Genomic DNA, 12,176 nt, shown 5'->3' on the forward strand with positions numbered 1-12,176 from the left:
TTGTTTAAACCGTGGCATGCAATATACGCATTTGTGGCTATATCTAAGTTTGCATAAGGTCAATAGCTTATTACTACTTGTCTTGAAGTGCAACGAGGCATTGCAGATCATTGGTACAAACAATGCCTCACATTCCTTTGAAGGACATAAACACAAGGCACTCTATTGTCATATCTATTTAATTGTATCGTCTAGCAAGAATCAAGACATACCATGAGTAGTTAAGAACTAAGCGTTTCTAGCAAAATCAGCATGAATTTTTTCATTATATGTTTGTGCAGAATCCTTGCCACCAAGTCGTTCCTCGGGATCGAGCTTGGGACCGAAGGCCTTGAAGTGAAGAGGTTTCATTTCAGCAGGAGCTCACTGTAATAACTTAACAATCTTATCCCTATTCTCGCGAAGAGCTTCACAATTAGCTTTGGCTTCGGAGCCATGGGCGAGAACACAGAGACGAAGGCGGGTATGCCAGTGGCATGGAGTTTCTTGAGGGAGAAGGGGGTAGCAGAGGTTGCCATAAGAAAGATGATGCAGAGGTGCAATGGGCTAGGAAAAACAGGAGCGGAGGAGAAGTTGCAGTCCAGCTGGTCCTTCTTCGAGCAGCAAATGGGGATTCCAAAGCGCAAGCTACCTGCAATAGTGTCCCGATGCCCTCAAATCCTTGTACTGGGTCTGCATGAGAAGCTTCGCCCCATGGCGGACTGTCTTGCAGGCCTCGGTGCAAAGAAGCTGGACCTTGCTGCGGCCATTTTACGATTCCCCAACTTGTTCGTTTACAGTGTGGAAGAAAAGCTCTGCCCCCTACTCGGCTTCCTCCAGGGTGCCGGAGTCCCTGAATCACGCCTTGCCAAGGTATTTCTTTCTTGCCCTCGCCTGATAAGCTACAGCATTGATGCGAAACTTGAACCCACTATCAATTTTCTGCTCACGCTTGGTGTTAAACGCGGAGAAGAGATGGGTAAGCTGCTGACTCGCTGGCCCCACATCTTTGGATACAGTGTTGAGCGCCGTCTTCGGCCTACTGTCGCCTTCCTTGAACGCCTTGGGCTCAAGAAGGAAGAGATTTGCCGTGTGGCCATTCGATTCCCTCACCTTTTGTGTCGCGATGCAGATAAGGCCTTTCAGCCTAATATCGACTTTCTTTACACATTAGGATTCACCAGTCGACAAGTCTCAGTGGTCATCTCGGGGTATCCGCCTGTTCTTTTGGCTAGCATTAAAAACTCTTTGCAACCCAAGATGGACTTCTTGATAAAGGGTATGGGGAAGAGCATGGAGGACGCAGTTGCTTATCCTGCATTTTTTGCGCATAGTCTTAGCAGGAAGATTGCGCCGCGATTCCGAAAGCTGCAGCAGGATGGCGTCCAGTGTAGTCTTGAAGGCATGCTGAGCTGCAACCAGAAGAAATTTTCTGAGGGCAATCTCACATTTGGGCAGAATCCCATGGCAAAGATGGCGCAGCTTGCGTTATAATGCCCTTTTTCAGGTAACATCCACCTTGGTCTCTTCCTTATGTAGCTTGCGAGCGCGTATGCAATGGCAAGCCTATCACAGCCACTGTGTCGGGTTTTTTTGTAGAGAGAATGCGAGAGCATAAGAATTGAGCTGTTTGATTGAGAATATCTTGTCCTATATCATTATTCATGTATAATTTGTTCGGGATCCTTTTTCAGTGTTGGTGAAGGACTCAAATTTGCAACTTGTTTGCTCTGAGAACTTCACATATGGGTGTTTTTGAATATTCTCCATGTATGTTTCATGGTTTAAGCGTTTGTTGCAGTGTGTGGTACTCTCCTCAAACGATGAAAAAATTCTCTCTGTTTCTCTCTCTCACTCGCTCGCATGAGATGGCATTCAATGACCTAGATTTTGTGGATGTGCATGCTTATAATGGACAACTGATTTTTACTCGGTCACTGTAGTTTGAATGTGGTGATATACTATAGTCATTTTTGTGTTTTTGCTTGCTTTGGATCATAGATGCTGAAAGTTGTTTTGATTAATGGAACAGACACTATAGCACAATCGCAATTGTGTTTTTTTAGTCTCCATATTTATTTCTGTTTGATATTCTTGCTCCTTATTCTGTTTTCTGTTTGGTTTTATGCGTTTCCCTCTCTGGTCTGACCTTACCTGTCCACCACTGCTAGTTGCGTCTCTTATTTTGATATATGTTGCCAGCTCACATTCTTGCGATACTTGTTTTTCTGTATGAATGTCTTGCATTTCGCAGTTTATGACATATTCTATAAAATTCGCTGTAATGACTATGGTGATGCTCGACACCAGTTTATGTGCAGCATCTATAAAATTGAGGTAACGCGGCATTTTATTCAGCTATAGCAATCTTTACCCGGGATGTGCTTAGTAGTCATCGTGATGGTTGCAGAACCATAGCATAAGATGCTGCTCGCGGAAATTGCCAATCTTTATGCTTGACTTCAATTTGCAGCTGATTTGGTTTGCCTTTCTTGTGTCCAGTGATTTGGATAGACCTAGTATCCGTGTTCTTTTATTGTCTTCCAATTTAATAGCGCTTGAAAACCTTCCAGGTGACATCATCTGTTGCTTGTTGGGAACTTCCTCACGGCACATGATCTGCTGATGTGACTCAGTGATATGCTTTCATTGTTCTTGTGTATCGCTTATAAAGTGCAGTAAATCTGCCATTGTCGTTGAATCTACTGCATTCAGCAGCAAATGGATAGACGTGAATGGTTTTGCAATAGGCTCCGAGTCCATGGGTGATGTGTCTGCTGATTGAAATGTTTCTGAAGAACTTACCCATTGTGTGTGCAACTCGCTGTCAGAAAGATTGTTTTTTCATGAGGCATCGTGGTTTCAATTGCAGGTACTTCTTGAGTTATGCGCTTGTAAACCTTGAAATATCCCATGTACAAGATGGGCAAAAGCTTTCACTTGTAAGGCACAGCCGGGCAGGATAAATTTTTGTGCCTTGGGTTGCCAAACTGGCATTGAATTTGACCCTTGATGATGCGCGCGGTGATGTACTAGCACATGCTACTATGGGAGATAGATGTATGGTGGTAATGTGGGCTGCTGCCTGTGCACATTATGAGGGATGGGGATCCACCTACCTGTCTTTCTCAATTGCAGGTCATGGACCAGTTTGTATAGAGGAAGCACTCTTGTTTCTCGGATGAGGCTATTAAAGCGATTTTGTACCGCACAGCTGATATGAATGCATTCTTATACATTGTGTAGAGTCCTCCCAAACACTTTTGGTAGGTGGAAACCCTTTGCATTATGTTTATTTCAATCCAGCTTTAGACATTGTGTAGAGTCCTCCCAAATGCTTTTTCTAGGTGGAAAATCTTTCATTATCTCTATTTGTGAATGTGAGAAACACAATGGAGGCTGTGCATCCTTCTTTGTTTTGTTTTTTGGGCCGCGGACCCTGTTAGGGGGGGGGGGGGGGGGGGTACAGAAAGAGTTATTCATTTTCTGCAACAAACTTTTGGAAGAAAAGTTAGTGACTAAGTCAGATAGGCACTCCCCCTTTAGTACATCTTTCATTACTAAGGGTATTGCATTACATACATGCTGCATTGTCTGCGATGAGATGAATGGGCACAGTCCATCTCTTCCATACTGGCGGAAGTAACATTTAAATTATCAAGGGTGTGTCTGTGCGTGTGTGAAGCCTAGGCCTTGAGTCGCAGGAGCACTATCTATGTATGCTTCCGTTCTTTGTTGGATGGAATGGAGTGCTGAAATAGAGGACAGGTCAATGAGCCTTTTAACATTCAAAATCATGGTTTAGCTTATGTCTTAATGAGGGAGATTTTATGGAGGACGATGTGCTAGAGATGTGCACACTAACCAATGCAAGAGATAGATCAAGTGCATCCAGGACTTCAATGCAGATGTTCACCTTTGTTATGGAGCTTTGAACATATAAACCATTGCAGGCGATGTATCCAATTAATTATCATTTTCCTCGTTTATTGCATACAACACATGCATGCATTACCAAGGAGTTTTGGTACAGGGGTTGGGCATGAGGTATGATTATCGGCACATAATCATCCTACAATGAACCCTAGAGCAGAGAACAAAACTGCAATGGAGTTTTGTGTACTCTGGTTACTTTGTTAATGTTTGTATCTTTACCTCGCTTCACGTTTTGCATGTGAACACAATGGAAAGTCTTCCTTGGGTACTGAACAAAAATTGAATCTCCTTAGGTGTTGATTTGATTGATATGACAGGATTTCTCTCACCCCCCCACATGCAAAGAGGGAGGGGGTAATATGTGAGTATGCTAATTGTATCTCTTTGAGGTGTAGTTTTGTGAGGGGAGGTGGGGTAACTCAGATTAGTTGCCCCCTTCTCGTGTGGGCTCCTCTAAGACTCAGCTTGTAAAGTAAGCTATGCATTCCTCTTAGATGGTACTTCATTTGTGGCATTCATGGATCAATGCTACATTGTTGTAAGGTTCAAATGTATGGTCATTTGAAAAGTGCACACATCACTTTTTTTTTGGCTTCACTAAATTTCTTATTTTATTTTCTCATCTTGAAAAAAGCATGCTATTGGTAGAGAAAGGTAGGTGTTCATTGATATGATTACACACAATCTATTAAACTTGTTCACTTTTTTAGATGATTATACATTGATTAGTGAAAAAATGAAATATAAAGTTTATGGTTTTCAAAAGTGGCTCTTTACTATAGACATATAGAAAGAGAAAATGTGATTTGTCAAGGTTTCACTTCATTGCATTTGGAAGTTCAATAGGTGTTACTTTCATTGTGTTTGAAAGTTTTATGAAAGACCTCAAATTGATGAAATTTTAAAAGGTACAGATTCTCTTGTGGCTTGCTTATTGTAGATCTTTTGGTAGACCTCTTGATTCAAACACTTGTTGAAATATCCTTGCAACCTTGCGCCTAGTCAAATGCAGTTCTTATCAAAATGTTTTTGAATGATGCCATTGTATTATTGTGTATATGATATCCATCTCTTTGCTTCTCAACTTTCTTTTCGTTTCTTTTATTTGAAAATCTGATTGCAAGGTAGACGTGTTTTTTTTCTTTGAAAATTTAAAGGTCTTACTATTGTGGCATAGTCTCACCCATTAGAAAGGTGTGCAGTTACTCATCATGCATTGCTAGATGAGTTGCCTTGCTTGCCATCGTTTTGGAATTTCAGCTGATTATATGAGGTTTATTTTTGCATGTAGTCAAACTAGATGTCAACTCCAAAGTATCTCAAGTGTATTGGAGGATACAAATTTCATCACTTGGAATTGGGAGGGAGAGTCGAGTTTACCCCTAAATCTAATCCCGAGGAATTAGGAATAGGAGTATTGTAAAGGTTTTATCTCCCTTTGTGTTGACGTAATTGAGCACCCTTTTGTTGTATGCGGTTAGTATTTCCATTGGGATAGATGGGGGTGTAATGGTTAATTACCATTGTATTTCCTTTTAATCTATTGGTGAGTTGATGTTGTGTAAATTGAAAAATTGAGGAGAAGATTCAATCAATGAAGTCATTTTACTATTTATTTTAAGCACCACTTATCGTTAGTCACTTTAGACTTTGGGGGTTTAGTTACTTCACCTTCTAGTCCACTCTCCAGCCGATCTCTCTAAGCCACATGTCTGATGGGTTTTAAATTACCACTACTCTGAAAATCATGGTTAGCTTTGTTCAGATCAAATCCTATTAGGAATAAATTCATGGATTTTGTTTTTAAATTTGATGTATTTGATAGTTTAGTGGGCTGTATAGTAAAGCTTTATATGTGCTCCATTATACACACCTGGCAGCAGTAATCCAAATAAATCCTTTAGCCTAATTGTGCCATTGGAGAATACCTAGTCAACCTCATAAGTTCTTGACCATACTTTCTCAGATTGAATTCTTAGGCCCTAACTTAGATTGGTATAAGACAAGATCCCCTTCCTCAAACTCTTGCATCTTCATCTTGTTATCTTATAGTATTCCTTCTTTGCTAAACCACCTCCTATTCTAGCATCTCCCTTTGCCTGGTCTCATCTAGCTTTCTTGTCTCTTTCTCATATTCAAATTGCAATCCATGTCTTGTTCTAGTGCAAGTCTGAGAACATCAAATTCTAGTGGTACAACGGTTCTATGTTCCATACAACATTCGAAGGGAGTCATACCAGTGGTAATTTCATATGCTTTTTGATACATGCATAAAGTTGTCTGAAGCTTCTCATCCCAATTGTGGGGTCTTTTCTCAACAATCCTTGTAAAAATAGACTTGATGGTCTTGTTAATACTTTTTGCTTGTCCATGGAATCTAGGATAATATGGTGTTTTTTTTTCAATGCTTAATGGAGAAAATTTTAGTCAGTGCCACTAATTAAACGAGTTCCTTTATCTCAACCTATTACTTATGAAACGAGTTCCCTTATGAAATAGTATCACTTAGGAAATGAGTTCCCTTATCTCAAACTATCACAAGAGGATATCCATACTGATATATGATATGCTCATAGATGAACCAAGTAGTGGAATTGGCTGTATGATTTGGCAATGTCTCATATTCCACCACTTGCTAACATAGCACGTTTCCATGCTTATGTATTTATTCTTTTTGGGTGTGACCTTCTCAAAAGGTCCCATAAAATCAAGACCCCATTTCATGAATATCTCTGTGGGCTAAATAATGATTAGAGGTGTCATGTCTGTTGTTGTCGGCCTGCCCATTCTTTGGCAAATGTCATATGTTTTGCAAAAATCTCTAGTATCTAAGATCATACTCTGCCCCTATAAACTAGCTTGAAGAATTTTCTTGTAAGTGATGTCAATAGAGAAGTGTCCACCTAACTTTTTAGTGTGTGCTTCAATATTACTTGCATCCCCCCCTTGCAATCAAACACACCTTCTCAAAACTCCGTCAATACCAATCGATACAAAGATCTTGCTATGATAGTAAATTTCACACTTCTAAGAATGAGGGCCTTCTTACTGGACTATGACCATTCCTTTGGCATTCTACCATATTGTAGGACTTCATACACATCCTGCCACTCTGGATCTGGCTTCTCCATAGTCATTGTCTAAAACAATTCGGCATCCACTAGTTCATTTCTTAAAGATGTCAATGAGATATGTTCCATACTTTTGGATTGGAATTTTGCACCATAGTGAGTCGTGCAAGGCTTATGAATGATTTTGAACTCAAATTCAAGAAGGAGCATCATCCATCTTATTAATGTTTCTTGGATGTTGACCTTATTAAGAGATAAATGACTTTGAGCCTAGGTTCCATTCTTCTACTTCATGCTCACATGGTAATAACCAGTTGGCATCCCAACCCCTTTTCTTGTACTTAAGGACTCACCTTTTTTTAATGTTTGAATTCCAATTGAATATTCAATATTGTGTGTATCTAAACTACTCAGAGACTGTTCTCTTCAAATACTATCTAGCCTGCACCATTTGGTATTCCCATACTTTGATTCCTAAACTCTATGTCGCCTCTATTTCATATGTTCTTACCCATTGTATTCTCACATGAAGCTCTACTATCCAGACTTATTGTTTTCTCCCCTTGGTTTGATTCAATGAAGCTATTTGGGTATTGTTCTCTTTGTTCTTGTGCCTTTTCTAATCTAGCCGTACCATGTTTAGATCTATTTCTGCACTCGGGAAGATGTTCATTGAGGCTAGCATTTGTTCTATCTTCTTGGTCTCATACTTCCTACATAATTCCTCTGGTTGCATGGCTCTTTTCTAGCTTTTGTTGATGTTTTCCCTGACTTGAATCCTTTAGTTTGGTCCTTATATAGTCAATGTTTGGCCAGCATAGTCATGTATGGCCCTTGCACTTATGAGCCAAGGTCTCCCTAGAAATATGTTGTAGGCACCCTACACGTCTGTTTTACAGTAAGTTGGTTTTAAATATCTCACAATCAACTTTGATCAGTAAATTCTCTTTTAAGCCACTAGATTGGATTATCCTTTAATGTGATATCCTTTTTCTAAAATCAGGTTTCCTTTCAGTGATTCTCAATTTTTGTTTGATATGCTTGTCCCAATATATTTTCTACAACATCCCATCCAAAATGACTCTTGACAATTGCTCCCACTATTTACTCACCTTGTAGTCAATCTCAATGATCAATACTTTGTCTTCCTTAATATCAAACCATGTTGCTGCCACCACTTCAAATTTCTTCTATTTTTGCTTCCTTATGAAATTTGCAACCTCAAGTAATTCTAGTCCTCCACTCTAGATCCTGATTGATCTCAGCTTCCATTACCCTTTGCTCTTGCCGCTCATCCACTTCCTTGGGACTTTCCCTTAGCCTTCCACATAGCTCTTTGTTTTTCCCCATTTTTGAGCCTCTTCAATTTTCTTTGTTTGAATGATCGGCACATTTAGTATCTCTTTAGTTGACAACACCAGTGCCTCAGTGATCATGTGCACTATTATTCTTCCTTTGGTCACTTCAGCTTTTACATTGTTTGGGAATTGTATTGCCAAGTGTTTGTACTTTTCACATGTGTAGCAACTGAAATTTTGTATGCAAAAATCAGTCCTACCATGTCCTTGACTAAATTCTGATACCTACCTATGCCAGTCATGCCACTGGTACTAGCTCCATTCTCTGCATTTTTAGATGTTGTTTCTTGCTCTGGATTGGTCAATGCTATGATGGAGACATCCTTTCCCTCAAAGTGATGAATTTGAATCTTACAGTTATTCCACATGTGCCCAAAAGCTTTGCAATGCGTACATTGGCAACACTCATTAGACCAGTGTTCTTTGAATTTGCAATTTGTGCACTAGGTCTCTACTTTCCCAACCAAAGGTCAGGTCTAGAGATCTCAAAGATTTTTTTGGAAAACTCCTCAATCTTCCTACTCTCCATGCTCCCTTCTTCTTTCTCTTGGATGTGTCTACTAACTCCTTGTCATCCGCTTGATCTTCCTACTCCATTGGATGTGTCTTCTAACTCCCTGTCATCTAAAGAGCTGGAGGTGGTTGACAAATTTTCAGTCGTTGACTCATTATTGGAGCTTGCTTTCCCTCTTGGGCCCTTCTACTTCTTGGCTTGATGCTCTTGTTTCAAAGCTCTTTGTAACGAGATCATTAAATTTTCTGGTAGGTACTAGTACCTCCTGTTGTTTGAGTTTCTTACCCTTGAACCCGCTTGAGAACCAAGCTCTCATTTGTTTCTCTGATTGCGATTCATTTAGCTTTTTAGTTAGCTCTTTAATCTTCTCTACATAACTCTTGATTGAAAGCTTACCTTGCCTAATTTTATCCAATTTGAAAAGGATATTTTCATCCTTGTTTTTCTCACTACATTCTAATAAGAAAGCCTTCTTTAACTGATTGAAGGTTCTAAGCTTGCAGGCTCGATAATGATTTAAATACAACTAAAAATCATGCAATGCAATGGTTTAGAAATACGTATATTACTAATTTCTCATGCAATCAAAAACATGCTTGGAAAGAGTATCCATGGAATGCATTACAAGAGAACGTAACCATGCCCAAGCATAAAATGCAAGCAACACAATGAAAGAGGTTAGTGTGTCAAAGAATAATTGGAGGGACACCATATCCAAATTCTATTCATGATTCTTCTCCAAAAGGTGAGCTCACATCTTACAAGAGTATCTTTTATATCTAGGGGTTCATAACCAACTTTCTTTCTCAAGCTTAACAAATACAAAGGTTTGAATGTTTGAAAGGTTTTCTAATTTATGAATAGCATAGAGAGCTACTACTCGTGTTTTCAAAGTATTGGAGTTCCAAGAGAACAATAGCCAAAATCACAATCTCTCAACATGGACACACATATCACGCCTCTCATCATATCTTCCTTTCTCAAGTATGCATACAAGTAGACAAAACTAACTCAATCTACACACACATGCACATAAACACAGTAAAGGATGGTGACAGCTTGTAAGAGCAAAGATGCTGATAGATTGCATACATGTAGCATAGAATAAGAAAGAGAGAGAGAGAGAGGGGGGGAATCTTGCACAATAATAGCTTAAAATCTTAGTCCTCAAACTCCATGGCACACTCTTGAAGTTGGGTACTTGATAATTTCTATTAAACTAGAGCAATGCAAAAAATTAGAGGCCCCTTTTTACACTTGGGTTTGTTTGTGATTCTCACCACATATAGCATGAACTATAACAGGTCTCATTGTAGGGCATTAGAAAAATCTTTTTGGGGAATTAGATAATAATCATTATAAATATTGACGAATGCAAGCATGGCACATCAATAATGACGATTTTTTTTGCGAGTCCCAAAACTAAGGGGTTAGTTATGGCTCAAATTAGAATCACCATGAGGAGAGTGCATGAACTAAGACCATTTCATTATCCCCTGAGCACACACACCCTCTACACAAGAGCCTTCACTTGCTGATCACTGCGCAAAAGAGCAACCATGTTCACACTTGGTTTCCATCACCAATCTCCTCAAAAAAATTCTCATTCTCGCATCAAGGCACTCCCTAGACTTCATATATGGGCAAGACAAAGGCTTCTAAAGCGATGAAGGCATTCTTAGAGGAAAAGTAGTAGGAATTGGTAGCCATTGCACAAAGTATAGTAGAAGAGGAGCAACATATAGCTATCTCCTACCAAGCCATAGGCAAGTGGGTCTTCAAGGATAATGAGAAGGAATTACTCCAAATTTGGGGGATGGAACTTCTGCTAGAAGCATCAAAAATCCCCATTGATATTTCTATGATTGAATAGGTCGATGATAGCTTCAACTCTGATGCTACTATTGTGACTATCAATGAAAGGAAAATTTAGTTGATTGCTATAGTAATTTCACACATTTTTAGGTGACCTTATGATAAAAAAACTAAACATTGTACAATTGACCAAATCGGTAGCGTCATGAATGAAACATCAGAGACAAGGAAAAGAGGAGATCAGGTGGCCAATGAATCCCACTTTCAAATTTGGAATAGTAACCCCACATACAAATTTGTACTTGAAGCCATCAGTCTAAAATACAAACCTACATATGTATTTGAGAAACTGTTCAGCATGATCTTAGCCCAAGCTATGGATAACAAGTACCCAATCAGCCCGAGAACAATCTTGTATAATAGTGTGGTGGCCTAGTTGGCCAATGTAAAGAACCATCACATGTTCAAAGTATGGTATGTCTGGCAAGTTTTCTCCTAGATGATTTGCAAGAGCCAGATCATCCCACACTTCTAGCTCTAAAACCGAGGAAACTAGAGGATAAGACACTAGCTTTAATAAGAGCTGCAAGGTCATCTAAACATTCAATAACTACAAAGAAGAATAGCTTAGTATCTCATACCATGGAAGTATCTAAGAAGCCTACAAAGAAACAAAGACTATCAAAAGAGTACTGGGATCAACTTAGTGCCAAGGGAAAGAAAATTGGAGGCACATCTCAAGGAAATAAGGTGGAAGGAGCCATTGAACTCGCAAGAGGAAAATCAGAAGGTAAGGCCATAGTACCACTTTCCAAGAACTAACCCCAAGATGTCTATTTGATTTAGAAAGAGACCCAAAAAACTCTAGCCAAATGAAGAATACCCAAAAATCTAATAGAACTAGCACAATGAAACCACCTGCCACACAATCACTGGAATAGTAGTTCAAAGATTACCTAACAGACTTTAGACCTTACAGATGGACCACTTGGTGGGGGATTTACTCATTGATACCACACACTGACTACGAGTATCATACAATCTTTCTATGGTTAGATATGAAAATGAGAGCACATATGTGGACACCATTACATATGGCTATGCACAGCCATGATCCAAATAGGATGGAGCACAATTGTCAATGGTGTGGGCCAAATAATGGAAATGTAGGCCTATAGAGACAATTCTGATACTAACCAGATTAAGCAACAACTAGAACAAGAGACCCAAAATGTAGACAAGTGGAAGTTTGAAGTAATCAAGCTCAAGAAGATTCTGATGATGAGCAAGTGGAAATGAACAACAAAGGAAAACCATCAAACAATTGGAACAACAAATTGAAGAGCTAAAAATTATTAACTTGAATCTGAATGTTGAAAATGAAACTTAGGGAAAGAGCTGAAAGAGTCTCCAACTATAGATCTGTGATTTGATCCACTTTCTTTAATCTTGTTTAGGTTGACAGGTGTTAGGTGGTCCATCTTAGACTATAACTCAAGATTT

General features: G+C 39.3%; 1 protein-coding gene across 1 annotated transcript; it reads left to right on the forward strand.

The window, feature by feature from the left end:
- Positions 1-316: 316 nt before the first annotated feature.
- Positions 317-1,782, forward strand: LOC147424600 (uncharacterized). The gene has a single exon (XM_086500337.1). The coding sequence runs from the start codon at positions 436-438 to the stop codon at positions 1,471-1,473; it is 1,038 nt and encodes a 345-aa protein (XP_086356463.1). The 5' UTR covers positions 317-435; the 3' UTR covers positions 1,474-1,782.
- Positions 1,783-12,176: the final 10,394 nt, after the last annotated feature.

The sequence above is a fragment of the Adiantum capillus-veneris genome, chromosome 25 (assembly GCF_014529385.1).
Source record: "Adiantum capillus-veneris isolate H3 chromosome 25, ASM1452938v2, whole genome shotgun sequence".
NCBI classification, from domain to species: Eukaryota; Viridiplantae; Streptophyta; class Polypodiopsida; order Polypodiales; family Pteridaceae; genus Adiantum; species Adiantum capillus-veneris.

Excerpts from the sequence above, each read along its gene's own strand:
- LOC147424600 (XM_086500337.1), top strand. The coding sequence starts at position 436 with ATGGGCGAGAACACAGAGACGAAGGCGGGTATGCCAGTGGCATGGAGT.